Source organism: Loxodonta africana, chromosome 3 (genome assembly GCF_030014295.1).
Source record: "Loxodonta africana isolate mLoxAfr1 chromosome 3, mLoxAfr1.hap2, whole genome shotgun sequence".
NCBI lineage: Eukaryota > Metazoa > Chordata > Mammalia > Proboscidea > Elephantidae > Loxodonta > Loxodonta africana.
Window position 1 is genome coordinate 157,496,728 of NC_087344.1, and position 24,388 is coordinate 157,521,115.

Below are 24,388 nucleotides of genomic sequence, written 5' to 3' on the forward strand. Positions count from 1 at the left end.
TAGACAAGAGCTTCAGAGAAGATTCCAAATAGTAAGAGAATGATGGCCCCCAATGTAACTACACACACATTCTTATCCCCAGTCCAGAGAAAGCGCAGTATTTCAGGGAAGCATGTGATGTTGATAATGTTAACAACTGTCCACCACCATTAGACATGTTTCTCGTAACCTAGAATAAACTCACCATTGAGGAGAAAAAGGAAATGAACATAACTGACAAGTTTTTTTTTTTAATACATTTTTATTTCTCAAACTCAAAGCTTTTATTTCATCAAGTTCTAACACATCTTGCATTGACAAGTGATTTCATTGGCATCAAGTAAGAAGGTTAGTGATAGCTGACAAAGAGGAACCCCCCTACATCCTAGGCACTGCTAAGAAAAGAATATACACGAGTACAGAATGATGAAAATGCTTCCAATTTAGTCTAATCATGTCTTACTTTTCATCTATACTAATCTGGAAACCAATGGCTGCTTTAGAAAATTAAGTAGAGTTTTATCCATTTAAAAAAAAAAAAAAAACACTTGAATTTTTACAGAATTTACAAAGCCCACAGGTCCCGATTTTTAACTACTTCCTCTTTAGTGGATGATCTCACCTTCCTCTGCAAACACACATGAGGATTTGCACCAACTCTCGCTAGCCCAGGCAAAACTCCAAGTGTTTTCTTCAGCTTACACTTAAACTATTTTTCTTAAAGTGATAGGTAAATGAGATTTAGGCACTTGAACTCACGAAATAGCCCTTTTCCTTCCTGATCCTCATCTTACAAGTCTTCATAAATAATTCTGAAAAGTTGACAGGCTTTTTGTTTTTAGTACCTCCCCTACACACCTCCCTTGGTCCTCTGAACTTAATTGGCTGAATTGAGATATAACACCAGCTATGACATTTTGGTCTCTGCCAGGTTACAGATATGAATCTCATCTTGGAAACTTGAAGTTCTCTCAACTTAACAGAATCCACCCAGAGGACTGCCCCTAGTGCAGAGCCCTACACAGATACCCAGGAAGAAATGATCCCAGTGAGTGAAAGAGTTTCTTTTTCAACAATTAGATAACTATAATTCACTCTCTAGAAGAGGACGGTCGAGCTAAGAATCTAGTTGCATCCTAAAACAAGGCACCAGAACTAGAAAGTTAACTAGAAAGGAGTTATTCCTAAAGCCAAGTTGCTTTCGAGTGGCACCATTTCCCCAACTTTAACAAAGCAGTACTAGTTAAAATTCTAACCTACCATGAAGGTAAGGGGTTAGTGCTAGAGGGGAAGTTCAAGGACAGAGTCAAAACTTTAGCAATCTGATTATTAATGTACCACCATCAAACTCAGGTTCATATACAGCTTGCTGTGACTCAAACCCCAGGGAAAGATCAAACTGGGGAAAGGAGGCGGTTTGAATGCCAAACGACATCTGTTCCGTCTACATGAACCAGCATCTATCCAACTCTCCCCATCCACCAAGTCCTCCCTGGTTGGGCCATGTCACATCCCACGTGCAGTCGGTGACCAAGAACTCTAATATGAAGGTGTCAGTGACACTGAGCTAGTTTCAAAAGTTGAAGTTGTGAGTGAGGAACAGAGTCTTACTGCCAGTGTAAGATTTAAGGGTGGGACCGAAGTTCAAGTCCAGGAATTTAGTGAGTGCCCTTCTGCCAAAACAAGGGGAAATGGTACCATTTTAATCTCACTACTCTTCAACCTGATTCCAGGAAGCAGGCTGGACTAACAGGCCGCATACTTGTAAAAACAATCAGAAAACCATGCAGAATCCTGAAGTAAAGGAGAGGCTACTTAAATTTAGACAAGAACTTGCACTTGAACTTTAGTGCCCTCTGGTACTGCCGAGTTTCATGTTACTCAAAACACACAAAAGGGGAACCACTGGACTCAGTACAAGTTCAGAGTGCCCTGGTGCTTCTGTGAGAAGCATAAAAGGCAAGTTTTAGCTGGAATTCTCGGACATCTGAACTTCAAGTTACCTGGTCTATTCCGAGACTGGCAAAAGGCAGGTAGAGTAGGTGGAGATCACTAGAGCAGGAGTTGTGTTTTGAAAAGGTGCAGCTTTGGCTACTGCAATCGTGTCTGAGCTGCAGGCAGCCTTTTACCCGATGGTTCCAGAACACACGTCTACTCTGAAACTACAAAAATAGTTGAGCTGAATAAAAGCTCAGGAGAAGAGACTTCACCATCTTTAACAAGATGGTAAAGACATTCTACCAAGACTCTTACCAAGTCCCATTATGGTAGGGTGGCCACCCTGTAATAGTGGTAAAGAAGTGGGGGGCTGGAAATTTCTGGCAATTTCTGTGTCTCCTTTGACAAGGACTATGACTGAAAAAAAAAAAATGACTAGATAGGAGAAATACATAAAACAGAAACAACTTCAAGGACAAACTGGAAATTTAATTACTTGGTGCAGTTCTGATCTTATCTTCATCCAGTGCCTCTTTACCCTGATCCCCCAAGCCTCCTAAGTAGAAACAACACTGATGTCTGTAAGAAGCTAGCAAGTGCTTATGTCGACAGCTTCATCACATTTCAAAGCTTTGGTTAAACAAATCTGCCAAGATCTGTCATTTTTTGTGCAAACATGTTGCCATTTGGCCACAATGGCAGCTTTTTTTAAGGTCATGGATGACCAGGTAGTTTTGAGGTTGGCATTCACTCTTCATTGGGATTTACTCCCCCACTGAACACTGAAATGCTCCCAGCCCCCTCACAATGTAGAGCTGGCCTTGCCTCAAAGCCAGTGAATTCAAACATAACTAAGGTTCACAGGGACACAGGAGCTGCTGTACTAACAAGTGGCTTTTATTCACCTCAAGTCACACAACATGGATACCAGCCAAGTCTTGGATTTCAGTCACTTCTGATCAGCCTTCATTAAAGAGGACCAAGACATCGCATTCCAGAAGAAACCTAAACATACACCTTTAGAAAAAAGAGTAACCACTCATTTTCTACTAAGCATTTCTGCATTCAGATAACTTCATTGCTTAAAGCAAGGAGAAAGCAACCAGTCAGGGTTTGGGATTTTTACGGCCAAAGAAGAAAGTCAAAATCAGAAGCACGGATTTGATTATAATAACTTTAAAAACCAAGCTGGCAATATGAAGTGTCTTTGCCCTTGACACCCTAAAGTGATGCTTTCTAAGCTTTCTAAGAGATCCCACAAAATGTTTCAACACACAAAATCCCTTATCTATGTCTACTGGGAAAAATAGTAGCTTAGATCTCTCCCACTTAACTAAGCTTGCTTTAGGCTAGAGAAGAACAATGTTTTCCTTCAAAAAGAACAAGCAAGCATGATCAAATCTACCAGAAGTAGGAAGATCAGTCAGTCACTCAATTCTTCCCATATATGCTGGAATTCATCATTCCAAAGTGCCTTGGTTGCTCTGATGGACACAAGGCCAGACTTAATGCTACACCTCCACCTTCACACAAGCCCAGAGGCAACAGGTTAGTGATTTTAAGCCAAAGAACTCTGCCCACAGAACAGGTAATTCCACAGGTCATCCGGGTCTGCAGAAATCCCAGAATTCATTTGCTGTCAGAAAATATCAGGGGGGGAGGAGGAGGGGGAGGGAGAGGGGAATCATACTTTTCATTAAAAAATAAAAAGGCAAGTCATACTTGGAATGTGACCAAAATGGGTTTCCATTCAAAACATGGGAAGACCCTCATGTCAGTTACCATAGTGATTCTAGACTCAGCACAATCCTTGAGCAAACACAAAAGTCAGCCATGAAAAGAGCTGATGAAGGGGGAAAAGAAAAGTCATCCGATAAGAATTCCTCGCTCTAAAGGAAAAAAAAAAAGTGAACATTCACATTTCCTATTTACAATCACCCCACCACCACCAAAATTCTACTTTAACATTAGGTTCCACATTTTATTTTGTTTTCAAGTTACATTTCAGGAAACTTAGGTCATTTTTTTTTTTTTTTCTCAGCAATTTCACACAATCCCTTGTGACAGCACAGCATCTAAGCCACAAACCACTTCTTGCCAGATCTCAATTCTCCAGCTACTGGCTTCGGTTTATGGATGAAGGAAACCCTCAGCTCTGCTGATGGGCTAAACATAAGTCCCTTGAACAAAAAAATTAATCACCTGTGCACCCTCATGCTTACCATTTTCTGCCTGACTGAAATTGATATAATAGACTATCAGCGCAACTTTCATTTAACTGCTGAGAACCCCAACACAGCCGACTCCAGGCTCAAGTGAGAAGGAAGACAATCAGCCTAACACTTCTCATGTATTGCCCAAGCTTTTCCCCAATCTCGATTATTGCACAGAGCCCAATCCCCACGTGCTAATGTTGGGACGTGACATGTTACTGTCTATTTTGGAAAGATGTGGATAGGCCATTCTTCCTATAGCATTTTCCAAAGTGGCACTGGAATATGGGCCCCTTTAGGGTTGGCTCATGATATACTGTAGACCCATTCCCATGGGTACACAAAGAAAAAAAAAAAGCAGAATCAGAGCTGAGTTCCCCTTTAAAAGCCAAACACCTACATCTAGAAGGAGGCTCCCCTACCTGAGAGCCCTTGCCCTGTTGGGGTTCCCACTGTGGGAACCTTCAGGTCTCAAGTTTAGTTACAGGGCAGCCAGGTAGGATAAGGCTGGCTGTAGGTAACCGGAGGATGGGCAACATAATAGTTGTTGAAGTTGCCATCACTGACATAAGGAGCTGGCTGGTAGTAACAGGTGACGTTGGTGGCGTTGGGGATGATGTTTTGTTCTGCCAGCACACGCAAGGCTAGGAGGGAGATGAGGTTCAGGGTCTGCCTTCGTTCGTGCCCCATAAGGCACACGGTGCTCTCATTCACCACCCTGCGAAGGATCATGAGGTAGTCGTACTTGCTTCTCTCTTCTTCTGCAAAGTGGTTTTGAAGGTAGGTCTCCAGCTTCCTTTGCTGTTCAAGGATGTCCGGGAAGTCGATGAAGAACCTGGAGCACATGTAACGCTCTAGAGTTTTGATTTCTTCCTGGTCTGTGGGCCTGAAGTCCCGCACAAGGAGGTTGCTGTACTTGAGAAGTCCCCCGCCCCTAATTTCTTCAGGGTTCTTGGTGGCAATCAGTCTGTTCTGCAGGTGGTCAAAGGCTTCCTCAAAGTCCCCATACATGCTCTCTCCAATCACTGTGGGGTGGAAGTGCTCAGAAATGGAGTTATTGGAGTCGTCATAGAAAAAAAGCAAAGAATCCAGAATGATTTGAAAAGAGTCCACACTAAACTCAAACTGGCGCCGGATGGAGTCGACAAATTTCAACTCCACGTTCCTCCCGTTGTTGTTGGAGAGGGAGATCAGGCTCCAGCGGTCAGTGTCCGTGCAGACCTTCACCAGCTTCTGGACATAAGCCTCCTTAAGAGTGACTGGACTGATTTTGAGCTTGCTCACCCCCTCCGGCAGGAAGTTCAGAAGGGAACACAGAACCACGTCTCTAACCAGTTGAAATTCTGCCTCTGTTGGAAGGGCCACATGAAAGATGAGGTCCAGGTCTTTGTAACCCAAGCCATTGTCTTTGACCAAGACGTGGCCAGCTGCAGAGCCATTCAGCCGCACGTCCTGCACTTTGATGCCCGCCTCCTCCAGCCGGCTGCGGACAGTCTGAACAATGTCCTTCAGGGTTATCTCCAAGGTTGGAAAGTTGCCTCGTCCATGGATTGGGACAACCTCAGTCAGGACCTCATGCAGCCGGCTAACCTGATCCCAGTTCAGCACGCTGAAGGACACACACTCCCTGGTACTGCTGCTCTCGTCTGCCATCTTGGGGGTTGTTCTTGCCAGGGAAACTGAAAGTTGAGGGGTGAGAAACAGAGTTAGGATTCATTTTTACAAGCAAAACAGCTCATGTGACTTAGAGAAGCTGTTGATTTATCTCAGAACAATTTTCTTATCGAGTCAACTCTGACTCATGAAAACTCCATGTGTGTCAGAGAAGAACTGTGCTCCATAGAGTTTTCAATGGTTGATTTTTGGGATGTAGATTGCCAGGCCTTTCTTCCAAAGTACCTCTGGGTGGATGCAAACCTCTAACCTTTTGGTTAGTAGCCAAGCGTGGTAACCATTTGCACAACCCAAGAACTCCCACTGTGAGGATTAAATGAGTTAAATACCTAAAGAATTGTACAAAATAAATATAAAAACTTTTACTCTACATCAATTTTGATAACTTTATACCTTTACGGGTGGGGGGGGTTGGTGTTTCGGTTTTTTGCGTGTTTTGCTTATGTAGTGGCGGGGGAAGTCAAGTGGGTATGGTTTCTGTTATGTAAGAAAAACAGACAAATTTAACCCAAGTAACCTAAACACAACATTAGCCACAGACCCATATGTCTTGGCGCAATGGTTAAGTGCTTGGCTGCTAACCAAAAGACTGGCGATTTGAACCCACCACTTGCTCTGCGGGAGAAAGATGTGGCAGTCAGCTCCCACAAAGATTACATCCTTGGAAACCCTATGAGGCACTTCTACTCCATCCAATAGGGTGTTTTTTGATTTATGTCTTGCTAATTTTCCCTGTTTTCTACAAAAATTATTTCTCCTGATTTTTGCTCCCAACCATATTTTGAACTAGTTGACATTAACTAAGCTACCACATCTACACACAGAACACAAGACCCACAAAAAAAGACTTTCTTCACTCCGTGATTAAGAAATTCTCACCTCTGGGCTATAGCCACACCGAGAAGTGAGTCAGACCACTCCTGCTGCAGTAGAGCACACTTTTAGCAAGAATTCATGTCTCTCACAGTCCTGCTCTCATGGAGCTTACATTCTTGGGGAACAGAAAGCCAACTGAAGGGTGTAAGTAGGGGTGTGACTTTTTGCTGCAAGTGACAGAACGTCAACTCAAACTAAGTGGAAAAAGGAAATGTACCAGAAAGCTTCTTGATTCAAACCTCCAGCTCTGCCTCAGAGAAGGATGCAAACTTGCTCTCCCTGGACTTGGGGTAAACAACTAGGGGTAAGGTTCTCATTGGCCAACCTTGGTCAGGTACCATCTCTGGGTCCATGCTGGTGGCCAGGGAAAGAGGCTGTGAGAGCTGAAGAAGCAGCATTTTCCAGAAGAGGAGACAAAAAAAAATCACGTTCCCTTCGCTTATATGACCAGTACTTCCGCTATCCAGGGTAGAATTATATAACAAAATTCCCAGGTTAGGTAGTTGAACTGTTCTTCTCAGCAAGCATGCAGGAATGTAGGAAACTTCCTCAGGGCAGGGTGATCTTTCAACTGTATTTTGAGAAAATAGTACCTCCGAGCTACCTATGGAGAAAAAGATTAAGACCAAGGCCTGGGGAAAAAAGCGTCACTTCTCACACTTCACCTGCTTCAACCACAAAGTCTCCAAGTTAATTTTCAAACAAGTTATGCTTGTCAAAGGGTGGAACGCAATGGATCCCTAAATCCATATGTAAAAACAAATACTGATATATTTAAAAGCCAAGGTGCTATAGATCCACATGGGTTGATTATTAGCTAGATGGATACAAAGAGCTGAAGGAAAAGGTCAAGGCACCATCCTTGCCAGGTCCTAGCTGACTGCTGCTTTGCCCCCTCAACCTCACAGACAGCTAAATATCTTTCTGTTGGCTTGTGGCCAACTTCAGTGAACATTTAAGTGAGCAGTTTTCCCACCCCGCTCTGCCTTTCTGACTTGCTACACACACACACAAAACCAATCCTAATGACTTCTGCACTTTCATTGTTTGAAAGCTGCTGCTTTTGAATGCGTGCTGGCACGCACTCTCCTGGGTCTCCAACTTAGATTTCTGGCCCTGCAGTGGTGCCAGGGATCCTTGCTTTATCCACATCTCTCATATCTGTGGGATGGTTGTTAGTGACGGGGTGCTGCTGGGCACACAGAGACAGCTTCCCAGGAGCTCCCCAAAAAGGAGGTGGGTGAAAACACAAGATGTCAAGAATACAAGGCAGTGTGTGGTGTATTCAGTCTGAGTGGTATAAAGAAAACATAAAGGCGAAAAAAGGGGTGTCCCTTGATTGGGGTAAACAGAAAGGACACAGAAGAACTCGCTTAAATTTTCACTTAAGATGGCCATAAGCCAACAGAAAGGTATTTTTAGCTGTCAGTGGGGCTGAGGGGCAGAAGCAGCAGGCAGCTGGGACCTGGCAAGACGTCCAGTCCAGCCACCATGATACTCTCCTCAAGCAGATCATGAAGACCCTTTAGTATCTACGTTAAAACCCGCTGCCATCGAGTTGACTCCAACTCATTGAAACCCCATGTGTCAGTAAAACTGTACTCCACAGGGTTTTCATGGATATTTTTCGGAAGGAGATCACTAGGTCTTTCTTCCAAGGCACCTCTGATGGACTCAAACCACCAACCTTTTTGTTAGCAGCCAAGTACATTAATCATTTGTATCGCAAGGGACCCCAATATCTAGGTTAAACCCGGTGCCGTTGAGTTGAATCTGGCCCATGGTGACCCCACGTGTTACAGAGTAGAACTGTCCCATAGGGCTTTCTTGGTTGTAATCTTTACGGAAGTAGCTTGCTAGGGCTTTCTGCTGCTACACTGCTGGTGGGTTCGAACTGGCAACCTTTAGGTTAGAAGTCAAGCACAAACCATTTGTACCACTAAGGGACTGTAAATTTGCTTAGCTAGCAACAGGAAGTATGATCACATGATCCAAGCCAATTCAAGGAAGGCTAGCCTGGAATGAGTGCGCCCTTACTTGCTAGAGATAAATACTTGTTACTAGGGAGAAAAGTTTCCCTTCAAATCTCTTTGGACAGGGTTAAAGAGCCCTAGGCTATATAGATCACCGCACAAAAACTTTCCTAACTTAAGCAAACCAAACAAAATCTGTGAGGAAATAATTCATGTATATTGTGGCTGGCATTTGGTTCCAGTCAGGTTTGGGACAGAATTTCCTTTTTCCTGTGCTCTGTATACTCTTCAGTACTTCTTTGTGGCCTCTTTTATGATGAGCCTAGGGTGCTGCTGTGCTGACTGTATAAGGCTCTACACAATTAAATTCCAGTGATTACAGAAATTTTGAGTTCTAGCTTTGTTCTGAAACACCACTAGGTTATCTATGATTTGGTGACATAAGATTTGTGTCAGATATGTTGATCCACCCTATGAAAAACAATTTGCTTTAGCCTATGAATCACCTGTTGTACTTTCACAGTACATGTTTACAATACAGGTAGAAGAAGTCACAGAGCCACGGAGAAGTCCCAGCACAATCAGTACTTTGGATAGAAGTAACGATTTTAAGAAAATCTCTGCTAGGCACCTCAACAGAGCAGTAACTGTAGGGATGACTTTTAACTCTTCTGCTGTGGTGGTTGTTATTGTTAAGAAAGTCATCTAAAGTTAAGAGCCAGGACTCCTACTTCCACAACAGTAATTCTAGAGGAGGGGCATCTAAGCTCATTAAGAATCTGATAAGAGCTATGACTTCTTCCTATGTGGTGGCGGGAGGGGGGCGTACATATGTCTAAGAATTTATATAGATATTTTTAACTGTGAACTTATGATAAATCCAATGTCACAATCTGAGACTGAGAATTCTTCAGGTTTCGTTTATATGGGGGAAGGGACAGAAATGTTATAAAAAAAAAATAGAAGTGAGGTATACCAGCCCCATAAGAGATTATGAAGCCACGATAATTGAAACAGTGTGGTACTGGCACAAAAGAGAGAAAATCAGATGAACAGAATTTTTAAAATCTAGAAATAAAACCAAATATATAAGGGGTTTTCGTATATATTAAAGGAAGCATTTCAAAACAACAAAGGGAAAAAAACTGAGACAAGTAGATAGTCATCTAGAGGGAAAAATCAAGTTGGCTCCCTATTTCACACCTAACTAAGATCTAGATGAAGAGATTAAAGGTTTAGGTATAAAAAGATGAAACCATGAGAGTACTAAAAAAAAAAAAAAAAAATTGTACATATACACACACACAGAGTAGGCAGTCCTTTCTAGATTATATAAAACCTAAAAGCCACAAAAAATGTACATATTTGACTAAATAAAAATAAAAAATATCTACATGGTAAAAATATTACAATGAAGTCCAAAGTCAGAAGACAAAACTAGGAAAATATTTGTTCATATCAGGCAGACTCATTTCCTGAATAAATAAAGAGCTACTACAAATCTGAGAAACTAGAATCCCAACAGAAGAATGGGCAAAGGACATGAATTCACACATACCATATTCAACCTCACTCAAGAGATAGGCAAATTAAACCTCAAAGTATTATTTTCTGCTATCAGATTGGACAATATCAAAAGGTCCACTGGGCATTGCTGCTGACAAAGGTGTGAGGACGGAGACATCTCTGGTACTCTGCTGGAAGGCTCTCTCTGGAGAACAAGTGGGATTCTCAGTGTTAAGTGACCATACCCTTTGATGTAGCAATTCTACTTCAAGGAAGTCTGTTTGTTGTTCTTAGTCGCCGTCGAGTCAGTTCCAACTCACGGTGGCCACATTGTGCAGACTAGAACTGCTCCATAGGGTTTTCAAGGCTGTGACCTTTTGGAAACAGACTGCCAGGACTGTCTTCCAAGGCACCTCTGGGTGGGTTCAAACCGCTAACCTTTTGGCTAGAGTAGCTGAATGCTTAACCATTTGTGCCAGTTTGAATTTTATCCCATGGATATACTTGCAAGTATTCATTTGTAGAAGACAGTTAAATGAATTGATACATCTGTAGAACAGACTATTATGCAGTTATCTAAAATAACAGCGGCAGCTCTCTCTGTATGAATGTGAAATGCTCTTCAAGATTCATTCATAGAAAAGCAAATGCAAAACTACGTGAAACCAAAAATCTATTCCTACACAAACATATAAAAATCTCTGGCAGGACACAGAAGAAAGAATTCAGTCTACACCAAATACCATGTCCAGGTTGGGCGACGGGAGGAAGAACGCTTGCTTAATTTGTGCCTTTTTGAATTTGCAAGCTATGCATGCATTAACCGAAAAAACTTAAAATCTCATGATCCATATTCTAAAATCTTCCTCCCTATAAGCCTTCCATGCATCTGCAACCTTGTTTAACTGCATCAATCCCTTTCCTTCCCTCCCAACCACCTCCATAGCCATGTGCCAAAAATCACCCACACTGGGAAGCTTCCTCTCCAAGCCTTGAAGGTTGGTATCTGTGTGGATGGGTGCAGGAGGAAGAGCTGCTTTTCCTCTAGAAGGGTTATTAGTCAAGCTTCTACTCATGTACAGCTTTAGAGAAGATGTCCAGGGTTTAACTCTCCACCCTCCCCCCAAAAAATTCTCCAAATAATGGAAAAGGTACCTCCATCTATCCCATTCTGTTTGTTATCAAAACAAGTCATGTAATAGACAAAAAAGAAAAAAAAAGTAGCAGCTCAGATTGCATATGTACAACCAAACACCTCATGGAATTTGGTTGCTGGTATGGAGGTTTAGGTTCATGGTTTCATGGGACATCACAGTTAACTGGCCTAATAACTTGTTCAGTGCTTCTTTTCTACCTCCTAGTTTGCTGCACAGCGCCAGGGGTCTTAAAAGCTTGCAAGTGGCCATTCAAGGCACAACTGGTCTCTATCTCCTAGAGCAACAGAAGGAGAGTCAGGAACAGGAGGAGGAAATGGAATGTGTGGCTAAATGCCTACATAAACAACTGCCTCCTTTGCCATGAGACCAGAAGAACTGGATGGTGCTTAGCTACCGTTACTGAACATTTAGATCAAAGATTCTATAGAAGAATCCTGATCAAAAGGAGGAAAATACAGAATGGAATTTCAAATTCTCATGGATTCCAGACATTCTGGAGCCATGCAGGCTGGATGAACCCCTGAAACTATTACCCTGAGATAATATTTAAACCTTAAACCAAAAGTATCCCCTGAAGTCATCTTAAAACCAAACAATAGTTTGGCTTAACTAGTAAAAAAGGTCTACCTTCAGCATTATGCTCTTCTAAGAACTATTTAAATGGAATAAAACTGACAATCGCCAACTCTGAAGATTAGATAGGAACCTTAGTGAGTTTACCTTAAGTGGGGAGGAACAACTCAGAAAAGGAAGGTGCGAATGGCTGCATAACTTCAAGAATGAAATCAGTGTCACTGAATTTTCCGTGTGGAAACTGAATTGGTGTATGTTTTGCTGTGTATATTCTCAACAACAAAATAAATAAAATTTAAAAAAAACAAACACTTCTTGCACTTTTACAGAACTGCTATTTCTCATTTCAGATCTCTTATAGCTACCCACTTGAGACTGGTATGCTGATTATTGGGTACAGTTGTAAGAGCCTTAATAAATACAATAAGCTAAACCCTTTTTCAGGAATTCAAGATGCCTGTTTTTTGTAGCTGGCATCTTCCATAACAACTCTTCCCACATATGTATGAATGACAAAGTTAACTTTTGGGGGAAAAAAGTCTATATAAAAACACTGTGCAAGGCACAGGGGGCTTGGTGGCACAGTGGTTAGGAGCTCAGCTGCGAACCAAAAGGTCAGCAGTTTGAATCCACCAGCCACTCTTTGGAAACCCTATGGGGCAGTTCTACTCTGTCCTATAGGGTTGCTATGAGTTGGAATCGACTCGACAGCAATGGGTTTGGTGCAAGACATGACAAGTATCAGGTCTACCGTAGAGTTTTTAGTTCTCCCCATTTACTGTGATTTAGATACAGAGGAGCTCAAGCAACTGAAAGCTCAAATACAGGCTTAGCTCATTAGAAAGGCCCAAAATTAAATCACTGGTTCCTATTAGAAAGGAACTTCTCATTTTTCCCTTACCAATTCAAATACTTCCAAATATAAAACGCACATTTCAAGTTACTTAGACAAGCATTAAGTAACCTGAAATGTGCATTTCGTATTTGAAATTGTCTGAATAAGTGAGGGAAGGGGAATGAAGAACTCCTTTCTAATAGGGACCAATGACTTATTTGGGGCCTTTCTAACGAGGTAAGCCTATACATTGGTATCACCCAAGTTCTAGGGCCTTGGGGCTTAGATAACAAACAGAGCTTACTGTGATCATTTTTAGTTTTACTTGACCACTTTAAATGAACACTGATATAATCCCCAGGTGAAACACAAATTCCCAGCTCAAAAGCGGCCCTGGTCAAAGGCAAATTTTAGTTAGCAGGATTGATAAAATGGTAACTAGTAAAAAAATAAATTTGAAGTCTAGTAAAATTAAACTGAAGTGTTCGACTTCCTTTTACTGTTTAAGAAACAGATGCGTTCATTGCATTTTGCACAGTGGAAACCGGAAAAAGTGGGAACCATGATTTCTCAACTGGAGTGAAAATTAAGGCATCTTTTTACAAATTGGGTGACCAAACGCTCACTCAGTTCAAGCTACTCTGCCTTCTAAAGGAGTCCAACTCCTGATGAGTCTATGAGTCTACCTTAAAAAAAAAAAAAAAATGATGAGTCTACCTTAGGTGTCCAGAATTCCCTTTTTCTTGTCACCTGGCTACAGTAGAGGGGTGGAACACATACTGAAGGAATATGCTTGGGGAACAGAGATGGCAGCAAAAGGGGTGGAAGGGGGCAAACTAGGCCAGGAGATTAAACCAAGCTCCCTGAGGACAAGGTCCTGTCTAACTTACCTCTGCTTTCCCCACTGCCTGGAACAGAGCCAGTCAAGGCAGGTTGGTTTGAAAACTTTCACTTGAGCCCTGATTGAAAATACAGCTATTTCTAATTCTGCTTCCCAGTATATCTATATCCTCAGATTATTCAATTAACTCTAGAAACAAAGGTGACAGTCTATGAAAGAGCAAAGAGTTTCAAGGTGGGCAAGCAGAAGAGGCAGGTGAACGAGTTAGAGATGAGGGTACCAAGAGTATTCCTAACAACTGCATGTAGGTCTTATGGGCAAGGGTTTAGGTCAAATCAGAATTGATTCCTATTTTGTCCCTGGTATGAGACACAGTGGAAACCCTGGTGGTGTACTGATTAAGTGCTACTGGTTGCTAACCAAAAGGTTGGCAGTTCGAGTCTACCAGGCGCTCCTTGGAAAATCTATGGGGGCAGATCTACTCTGCCCTATAGGGTTGCTATGAGTCAGAATCGACTCAACAGCAGTGGGTTTTGGTTTTTTATGGGACACAGTGGGAGCCCTGGTGACGCAGTGGTTAAGAGCTTGGCTGCTAACCAGAAGGTTGGCACTTTGAAACCACCAGCCGCTCCTTGGAAACCCTCCCCGTAGGGCAGCTCTACTGTCCTATAGGGCTGCTATGAGTCAGAATTGACTCGATGGCAATGGGTTTGGTTTTGGTTTATGAGACACAGTGAGTCCCCGGGTGACGCAAACGGTTACTGTGCTAGACTGCTAACTGAAAGGTGGGAGGTTTGACGCCACCCAGAGGTGATCTACTTCCGAAAACTCAGCCATTGAAAACCCTGTGGAACACAGTTCTACTCTGACACTCATGAGGTCACCATGAGTTGAAGTCAACTCAATGGCAGCTGGTTATTAAACACAGAAACTGTCCAAAGACCTCGATGTGGAGATTTACATCCATGAAGCTAAACACAGTGTGTACTTAAATCTAGATCTGTTGATATTTTATATGAAAGCTATAAAGGTACATGTGCATATGAATCCACAAATTTTAAAATCTGTCAACTTGGGGTAGAATTAAAGTTAGAATCTGTTTTAGACTGAGAATTCCTAAGGTTCATGTGAGGTTTCATGGAAACACTGAGCCTTGAAGTTGACGATTACTCAGCTAGAGCCAGGACTCTTAGCTGCTGAAGCCCTCCATCCAGAACAGAGCCAACTAGGAGAGTACCTTCTTCCTCTGTCCCTATGTTGGTTTAAGAATACAAAAGAAATTCAAACACTTTTCAGCATTCCTTTGATTACAAAATGCCCTTTCACTGCTACTGGATGTTTTAGCTCAAAAGCTTGTATCATTCCTAGTAAAACTTTCCAGCTAAGGGTAAGAGATCCCATCCATGGGCAATAGTCCAAGCCTGGTGACAGACTCTAAGAGAAGTGTATATACAGAACAAAGCCACCCACTGTCCCTGGCTCCTGGAAGAGGGGGGTCCATGCGGCTGTGGCTGGCATCTTCCACACTGACTCTTCTCCTCCATGTACAATAGAGGAAACTAGGCCAAAAGAGACTATTTCACTGCATATAAATGCCTACAAAATTAAATCGGATTAAAGTGGATGACAACACGCTTCATAATATCCTATCCCACCTCTTCTCTTAGCAAGCTAAGTGAATGAGAGCCACAACTTCCGGGCCTGTTTCTCTCTTGCAAGTAAAATGAAAGTGTAGAGGTGTGTCTAGAAGCAAGAGTACTTAGTGAGTACTTGTGAGCCACTTTACATCAATTCCCATTTGATTCTCCACAAACTCTCTGAGGAAATTACTTCTGTCCCTCTTTCACAGATTAAGAAATAAGGTTCAGAAAAAACTGACCCCAGGTCCTCAACTCCAGAGCTAGTATTCTAACTCGGGGAATGGGCAAGTCCCTCTACCAAGCTCAAGTTCTGCCAGTCTGGTGGGGTGCGCGGTATAAGCACAGGCTACAAACCCACACGTGCACTAGGATGGCTAGCCTTTGCTGCTACTAAAGTCAATAGCTCTAAAACAAAGATTTTATTGGCTCTTATAAAAAAAAAAAAAAAAGAGAGAGAGAAAGCAACCTTCTGTTAACTATATAACTGTGACAGCTTATCTTTCCCATCGCCCGTCCCACCACACATGCCAAAGATAGCAAAGCTTGAGTTAACCACGCTTTGCTGTCTGCCTAAGTACAGATTCCAACTAAGCTAAAGACATGAGTCTAGTCACCTTGCATCTTCAAGGACATGAAGGTGGCTTAGAGGAGTCCCTCACAGAGAAACCAGGAAGGGTGATTCATTGGCCACGGTGTGGGAAATCTCACTTCTCACTGAGGACACACAACAGCTGTTAAAGTAAACAACTCTCTACTCCTCCCTATATCCTTGCCCTGCAGGGTTAATTTTACTTCCTCAGAAGCTCTGGTACCCACTTCCTCCATGGGCAATGTCTATAGTAGTAGCCTCAGCCATGGCCCGGGGACACCAAATATGACTAGATATTAGCCAGGTGTCCTAACTGAGTCACCAAAGTCTCTTTGGGAATGTCCCAAGCCAGGCTGTTAACATTTGAGCTGTGAGTTGGTGCTATAAGAGCTTTATCTGAATTAACCTGTGTGATCCTTCCAGCAACTCAGTAAGGCAGATACCATTATTGCCCCCGCACAGTGAGGAAACTAGGGAACAAAGAAGACAAGTAAATTGCCCAAGGATGTACCGCTGGTGGCAGAAATGGGATTTAAGAGGAAGTCTCTGGGTGGCACAAACAGTTAAGCATGTGACTACTAGCTAAAAGGTTGGCAGTTCAAACCCATTCAGAGATGCCTCAGAAAACAGGCTTGGGGATCTGCTTCTGGAAGTAGAGTTCTGCTCTGCATGCATGGGGCCGCAGTGAGTCGGGATCAACTCAAGGGCAACAAGCACCACCACCACCTCGAAGGTGAGTAATGTGGGTGGGGTTGGGAGGTTGAAGAGGAGGTAGAAGCTCAGGCACTGGAAGGGAAGTAAGAAAGGGAAGGAAGGCATGAATGTTTTTTAAAATTGTGGTAAAGAAGTTTGGCTAGATAGGATAAGGCCGCCTGAATGGGCTAAGGCCAGATGGCAACTGCTGAAAGCAAGGCAGAAGCATTTAGAACTAAAGTATTTATAAACTGTCAGTACACAGGGATCACAATGAGGGTCCTGGACAGAGATGGAGAAAAATGCAGAACAAAATTCTAACTCTATTTAAAAATAAAGACCAGACTTGCTGGCCTTACAGACTGGAGAAACCCTGAGAGCATGGCCCCCGGACACCCTTTCAGCTCAGTAATGAAGTCACTCCTGAGGTTCACCCTTCACCCAAAGATTGGACAAGCCCATAAAACAAAACAAGACCAAAGGGTCACACCAGCCCTGGGGCAAGGACTAGAAGGCAGAAGGGGACAGGAAAGCTGGTAATAGGGGACCTGAGGTTAGGGAAGGGAGAGTGTTGACATGTTGTGGGGTTGTTAACCAATGTCATAAAACAATATATGTACTGTTTAATGGGAAACTAGCCTGTTCTGTAAACCTTCATCTAAAGTATAATAAAAAAATAAATAAAAATAATTTTAAAAAACTGTTAGTACAGAAGCCCTCCCCTCCCCTCCACCCCCGCCCAAATCATTATGGATCTGGAGGTGTATCCAGGATGGCTGGAGAAACCAGAATTGAATGAAATCATATATAGAAATGACTAATAGTTATGATAATGTTTGTTTTAAAGGAACAATGGGTGGGAGATGAAGGTCTATGATCCCAGCTTCCTCAGAGGGAGCTCAATATGCTGACTAGGTTGCAAGCCACTGGTGATTTTAGAGAAAGCAGGTTCAGAAAGGAGAAAGAACCCAAGAATAGAAGATGTTAGGCAGTAACTTGCTGGACCAGCATAAGCAGAAAAAATAACGACACAGAGGAGGGAGATTTTAGGAATGGACTGATGGAGACCAGCCTAGGGAAACCAAGGCACACTGCTCTGCTCATACAGTAAAGAACTTCTGGGATTCGCTCAGGGCCCTGGTGACGTACTGATTAACACCTCAGCTGCCAACCAAAAGGTCAATAGTTCAAATCAACCCGCAACTCCTTGGAAACCCTATGGGGCAGTTCTGCCCTGTCCTATAGGGTTACTCTGAGTCCGAATTGACTTTACAGCAATGAATTTTGGGGGTTCTTCTTTTCGTGGGGGGAAGAGGATCCACTCAGGTGGCCAGGAGATCAGGAGGCCGTATCTGCTGATAAAGCAACAGAACAGGACACTCCCTGCAGGCAAAAGCACAATTTTCTCAGATCGGAGAAACAGATAGCCCAATTGGAGCTCCATAGAGAAGTCACGGAAGTATGCAAGACGTGACACCACCCCCAGGGCTAGGGCTGGAAGGTGAGCTGGAAGGGAAACAGCTGAAAACACAAACAGCCTCGGGTGACTGATGAATGCACAAGTGCTGCACTTGAAGACTGGACACCTGTCACTTCCCCCACCTGCACAGGGTTTGAACCTTGAGATGCCTTCACCCACATGGAAAGAGCCAGGCGCTTTAAACGCTCCACGGACTTGATATACACAAAACCAAACCCAGTGCCCTCGAGTCAATTCCAACTCATAACGACCCTATAGGACAGAGTAGAACTGCCCCAATATACACAGCAGCAGATAAATGCACAGAAAAGGGAAAAGCCAGGGTCAAAGTGGATTCAGCCTTCCGGGGACACATCCTCCCTTATTCCTTGAATTCCTTGGGGAGTGAAGACCAGGAGTTATCTAGGACCAGGGGACAGCCTGAGGAAGCCTTCTGACTGCTGACTGTCAGCCCTTCACCAGGAGGGCACATTCTGGAGACTCCTCCCCACCCCCAAACACATTACAAAGTTAGGTAACTGAGGCACACAAGTGTGTTTAATGCACATCAAATAAGATTGGCAGACCATTCTGAGGCAACAGACCAGATAATACTTTATCTTTTAGAAGGATGGTAAAATATATTCCATGTTAACTTTTCTAAGAAGTGATTTTATACAGTTGCGCACTCAAATACCCATGTTGTACCTCAGTTTGGAGAAATAACTGCCCCATGCCACGAAGCTGTGCCCAGCGCAACAGTCCTAAGTCGGTGGCACAGCAAACCATACAGATGGTCTTTTCTCACCCTTGGCTCGATCACATTCAGGCGGAAGTCTCTATTTTTCTCAGGGTTATTGGCATCCTTCCAGCAATTTGACACTTATATTTACTGGAGCCAAAAAATTTGGTGAGATTCCCACCGCAGCTGGGATGCTTGCCTGCACCTGGGCTAAAGGACAACTGCATCAGACAGTGGAAATAGAAGCAGCCACGGACACAGTGCTGCCTTGCTTTATGTAAGGCTTTTAGAATTTGAGGGGCCTTCACAAGTTCTCACTTCCCACTAATGCCAACGTACAGTCTTAATCCTTATCAACGGCTGGGCTCTGTCCACAGACCCCTCCCTAAGAAGCCTCCAACCAGAACGTTCCTTCCATCTTTCAAAATGGGATGCTCAAGCAAGTGTGGTTGGGGAGATAACGCTGGAAGAACTAATGCTGTGGCTGCAAAACAGTATGGAACAGAATCAAAATACCAGCCCAGACATTACAACAGCGACACCACAGAAGTTCAAGTGCTTAAAGGAACACCCTGAAATTGTTGCAAAGGTAATTAACAAGGTCAGACTATATACACCTTTAGATGGAAGCTAGGCATAGAAACCTTGATACTTCCAAGGTATTAGCATTATTAAATGCTACATACACAAATTGAACTGGAAATATAGGCAGTTTCCGACTTACAACGTATTCGAGTTACCACAAACTGCACTGATGACCACCAGTGTAGCTGCAACGTTGCACCTTCCTGGGAGGAAGTTACAGGGAAATGCATGCAGGGGATATGGAAAAAATGGCTGAGTTATGTGAACATGCTCCAAGCATCTGATCAATACGATGGAAGACACTGGCGGAAAAATCATCCATATGGCAAGAATGCTGAATTTGGAACTTGATATTGCTGATGTGAACAGTTCATAGATCATGAAGAAGGGGAACTGACAGATCAGGACTGAATGGATTTGGACTTAATGGATTTTGAAGAGGAAAGAAATGCTGAAAAAAGAAATAATGAGAAAGAAGGAGAGAAGTTGTCAAAAAAAATTTTTTTTGACAGTGAAAGGATTAGCTGGAATTTTTTGTAAACTAAAGCAGGGGCTTCAGTTGCTTGAAAACATGGACACAAATGCTGATCGCCTTGCTAAAGTCGATAGGCAGATTCGGCATGCAGTTACGACGTTGCCACAAAACATATGAAGAAAAAAGAAAATGACCATACAGACAACTCACTAATTTTCTAACTAGAAACACCATTCCCCATCCCAGGGATAATCCAGAACCTTCCACAAGTGGAGCTATTTCCACAACTGACAAAATCCCAACGTCATCCAACTCTTCTTCATCGTTGGAGTAAATTTTTATGATTTGTGTATTTTTTTACGTAGTATGTATGTATTAAAACATATCTGTAAATTTGTATGTAATGTTTCCAACCCCCAAAGGCAAATAAATATCAGATTTATAAATATACTGATATTAAAAGGCAATGATAAGGGAAAAAAAGGGGAGGGTATTCAATTCACATCAGAACCAACTTCAGGACGAAGTTGTCAGAACAGAACCCCATCATTAGGTGAAGACTACCTGTAATCCTTTTTGCTATCTGGTAGCCCCCACCCTCCCACCCGGAACACGCTTCTTTCTAAATCAGAGATGTTACTGGTCTGAACTAATTTAAAGAGATCCCCAAACAGAGCTGATCTTTGTTTTAGAGACTGACTACACTGAGAAAAATACAATTGATTCCTAGGAGGAGACTGTGTACTGTTTGAGAATGATCAAGTTTTCATACCTCCCACAGGGTTTAAGAGCTTTAGCTTCCAGTTTTTCTCAAAGGTTTCTTCCACAGGCCACTTTAGGATCTAACTCTCCTGCTTAGAGCTGTGAACGGTTGTCAGTTGTACAAAATGAACACCTCAGTCAGCTAAACTCCTGCCTAGTCGCCAGCAGCATCCCTGGGCCTTATCAGGAAAGGGACAAGCAACACTTTTTTGCTCAAATACAGCACTTATCACACTGTATACACATACACACTCTCATTCAAATATATCTAAGGTTGGGCTCACTTGCGTCTCAGTGCAGATTCTAATGAATAACGCAAAGGACGTGACCAGTTCTATCAAGGTTTTAGGTTTGCCTGGGTCCTTCACACAGAGTTAACATTCACACAGCGGGTACTTGACCCCCAGGTACTGAGCATGGCAGCAGCCTAAGTGAAACATCACCAGCTCAGTGGTCCCTCTCTGACACTTTATAAATGCTCAGTAATAGAAATGGGGTGGGGGGCATGCAGAAAAGTGGGTGGGATTGAAGGGAAGGAGCAAGACCATGGAATGGATGGTATCTATTTCTGCAGGAACTGTGCCTGAGGTGATCAAACCACCTTCTCTTTGGCATTCCTTCATCTGTGGAGCCCGGGGATACAGCCCACTGGGATGATTATCATTAACACATATTAAGTAATTAATGTGTTATCATCATTTGGTACCTCATAAGCACCTTTTACTGAAATTATTTCCTCTTGTATTTTCATTCAAACCACTGATAAGTGAAAATGCAAGCTGGAATCCTGGTCCCCTGTTGGCCTCTGTATTTTCATTCAAACCACTGATAAGAGAAAATGCAAGCTGGAATCCTGGTCCCCTGTCAGCCTCTGATGTCTGCATCCACAATTCTCTGAAATTCTACTACCTTATGATTATTCTCTAAGAAATGATGAAAAACAAAAAGAATAAGCATGGGACTAGGGACCAAACATCCTGTGTTTTGGTGCCAGATCTCACTCACAGGGTTAATGATTATCAGTAAGTCATCCACCATGACGGCATTTCCTTTCATTCATTAAAATAAGTGCCTACTATGTTCCAAGCACTGTTCTAGAAGCCGGTGACACATCAGAAAGCAACAGACGAAGATCCCTGTCCTTGCAGAACTTATATTCTAGCTCACACCCCTCTTCCATAATTTAGGATTGCTAACTTCTGGCACTAGTTTTTTTTTTTTTTTAATTTTTTGTCGGCAGTTCAAATCTACCAGCCACTCTTGAAAATCCTATGAGGCAGTTCTACTCTGTCCTATAGGGTCGCTATGAGTCAGAACTGACTGGACGGCACCTAACAACAACAACTCTTGCCTACCACATGTGTAGAATCAGAATTTGAGAGTGAAACATTTTCTCCAATGGTCTAGACCTGTGTTGACCAATATGGTAGCCATGTAGCCGCTGAGTACTCGAAATGCTGTTAGTCCAGATTGAGATGTGCTGCTAAGTGTAACATGTACACTGGATTTCAAAGACTCAGTACAAAGAAAAGACGTGCGAGATCTCATTAACATTTTTTACACTGACTACATGTTGAGGTGGTAATATTTATATGGTGGGTTAAAGAAAAACTACTATTAAAATGAGTTCACCTGTTTATGTTCTTATTAACATGACTACTACCCAAAACCCAAACCTATTGCCACTGAGTTGATTCTAACTCACAGAACCCTATAGGGCAGAGTAGAACTGCCCCGAGGAGCAGCCGGGGGATTCAAGCTGCCGAACTTTTGGTTAGCAGCTAAGTTCTTAACCACTGCGCCTCCAGGGCTCCAATATGACTACGCAAAACTTAAAATTACATAGGTGGCTCACATTATACTTCTACTGGACAGCATCCAAAGCCTTGAAAAGGTAGAGCCTCTGCCAGGACCAGAACCCAAGTCTCCCAACAACTAAAGGCAGCATAAGAGGCAGGGGGAGGTACATACGAAGACCAGAAAGGGTCTGAGCACTGGAGAAAAAGGCAGTGCTAGTTCCTAGCTGAGCGACCCTGGGCAAGACCCTGGGCAGGCACAGGGCAGGTGCTCAGTTAGTGTCCATTTCATCTCTATGTCTGATCAGTGCTCTTCCTACTGGAGCCACCACACAGAGCGACTCCATGTGAAGGACAGGACTTCCGGAGAAAAGGCCATCGGCCAGCTGCATGGTTCTAATCCCCATCTCTAGCTATGACAAACAGCACTCAGGGATAAAAGGGCAGGCAGCCAGGTGAGGCGGATGTTGGGTAACACCTCTTCTCTCATCCTAGCAAGCGCTGAGCAAGCTGAGAGAAGCACAGGGTTAACACAAGGGGGTGGGGGCAGTTCAAGATTCAAGGATAGGTTCTTCTCAAAATGTTTTTACAGAGGGTTAAATACACTGACAGATACGGGGCTTTTTTGTGTTCATCCAATGAAGATTTAAAAAAAACCTAGAAAATAAGGTACAAGGCGGAAATGTAAAGCAGTACTGAAGGCGAGAGTTGTGCGGTGAGGGAGTCCTCAGACGGGGTAAGATCAGTCAGGAGCCTCAGGGAAAGGCCTTAAAAAGGATTAAACTAAAGTTTGATGAGAAGGACTAGCATTCATTTGCTCAAATATTTGAGTATGCATTCTGTGAGGCAAGGTGGGGCAGTTAGGAAGACTGGCCACGAGTGAGCATACAGAGAAGGTCAAAAGACACAGGTCTTAAAAAGGAGCTCAGCTTGTAGAGGAATAGGGAGCTCCTGTGAAATGCTGTTCCATCAAGTTGATTCTGACTCCTGGCAACCCCATGTGTGTCAGAGTAGAACTGTGCCCTACAGGGTTTTCAATGGCTGATTTTTTGGAATTGCACAGAGCACCAGGCCTTTCTTCCAAGGAGCTTCTGGGTGGACTCGAACCTCCGATCTTTCTGTTAGCAGCTGAGCATGTTAACTATTTGTACCATCCAAGTACTCTGTTTGAGATGCACAGGACAGTAGATAGAATTGGCCAAAAGCAGGAAGACCTGCTCAGCTATTGCTATAATCAAGTTGCTGTCTATAGGGCCCTAAAGCAGGTTAGTGATGACAGTGGGAAACAATTAAAAAAAAAAAAAAAAGAATCAGCAGGATTAGCAACTGAGTGAACATAGAGAAAGGCTGAGCCAGGAGAGGGTGATGTCAGAGTGGATGGAAGGATCGGAAGGGTGGGAAGTTGAAGGGAGCAGGTCTGCAGCTCCCTCTGGGGAGTTTCAGCTGTTGGTCAATTAGCAGTCAGCTGCCCCTCAGCGCCAAACCTTTACCCCTGAGGCCTCCCTTTAAAAGTAAGGCCCAGAAACTGCCCTGCATTTTATGCTGGGAGCTTTTGATCCAACAAGCTCCAATGCCCTGGCCCACCAGGAGGACGCCCACTTGGAGTAGCACAAATCATTAAGCACTTGACTACCAGCCAAAAAGGTCGGTGGTTCGAACCACCCAGAGACGCCTCAAAAGACAGGCCTTGAAAACCCTATGGAGCAGTTCTGCTCTGCACACATGGGGTGGCCATAAGTCAGAATCAACTCAACAGCAACTAATAACAACAATCCTCTTTGAGAGGAAATGCAGTTAGATGCCAGCAGAGCATTGTAACCAAATAACAGGAGCACGTCCATGTGCCAGGCCCTGCTCCAGGTGCTGGAGTTTCAACAATGAACACAGGTCCCTGCCTTCCTAGGGCTCACATGCTAGTGGCTGAGAGAAACAAGAGAAAAGGGGGTGCCTAGGGTATACTATGAAACAAGCCCTGGTGCCACAGTGGTTAAGTGCTCGGCTGCCAACTGAAAGGTTGGCAGTTTGAACCCACCAGCCAGTTTGCTTTCATAAAGATGATAGCCTTGGAAACCCTATGGGACA

At 43.3% G+C, this 24,388-nt stretch overlaps 1 protein-coding gene across 1 annotated transcript in view; it reads right to left on the minus strand.

Moving 5' to 3' along the window:
- Nucleotides 1-221: 221 nt before the first annotated feature.
- TENT5C (terminal nucleotidyltransferase 5C) overlaps nt 222-24,388 on the minus strand; it is a 28,566-nt gene continuing 4,399 nt past the window's right edge. The window contains exon 2 of the mRNA XM_003409616.4: nt 222-5,809. Within this exon, the coding sequence (XP_003409664.1) occupies nt 4,608-5,783 (1,176 nt within the window). The 5' untranslated portion in view covers nt 5,784-5,809 and the 3' untranslated portion in view covers nt 222-4,607. The remainder of the gene's footprint in view (nt 5,810-24,388) is intronic.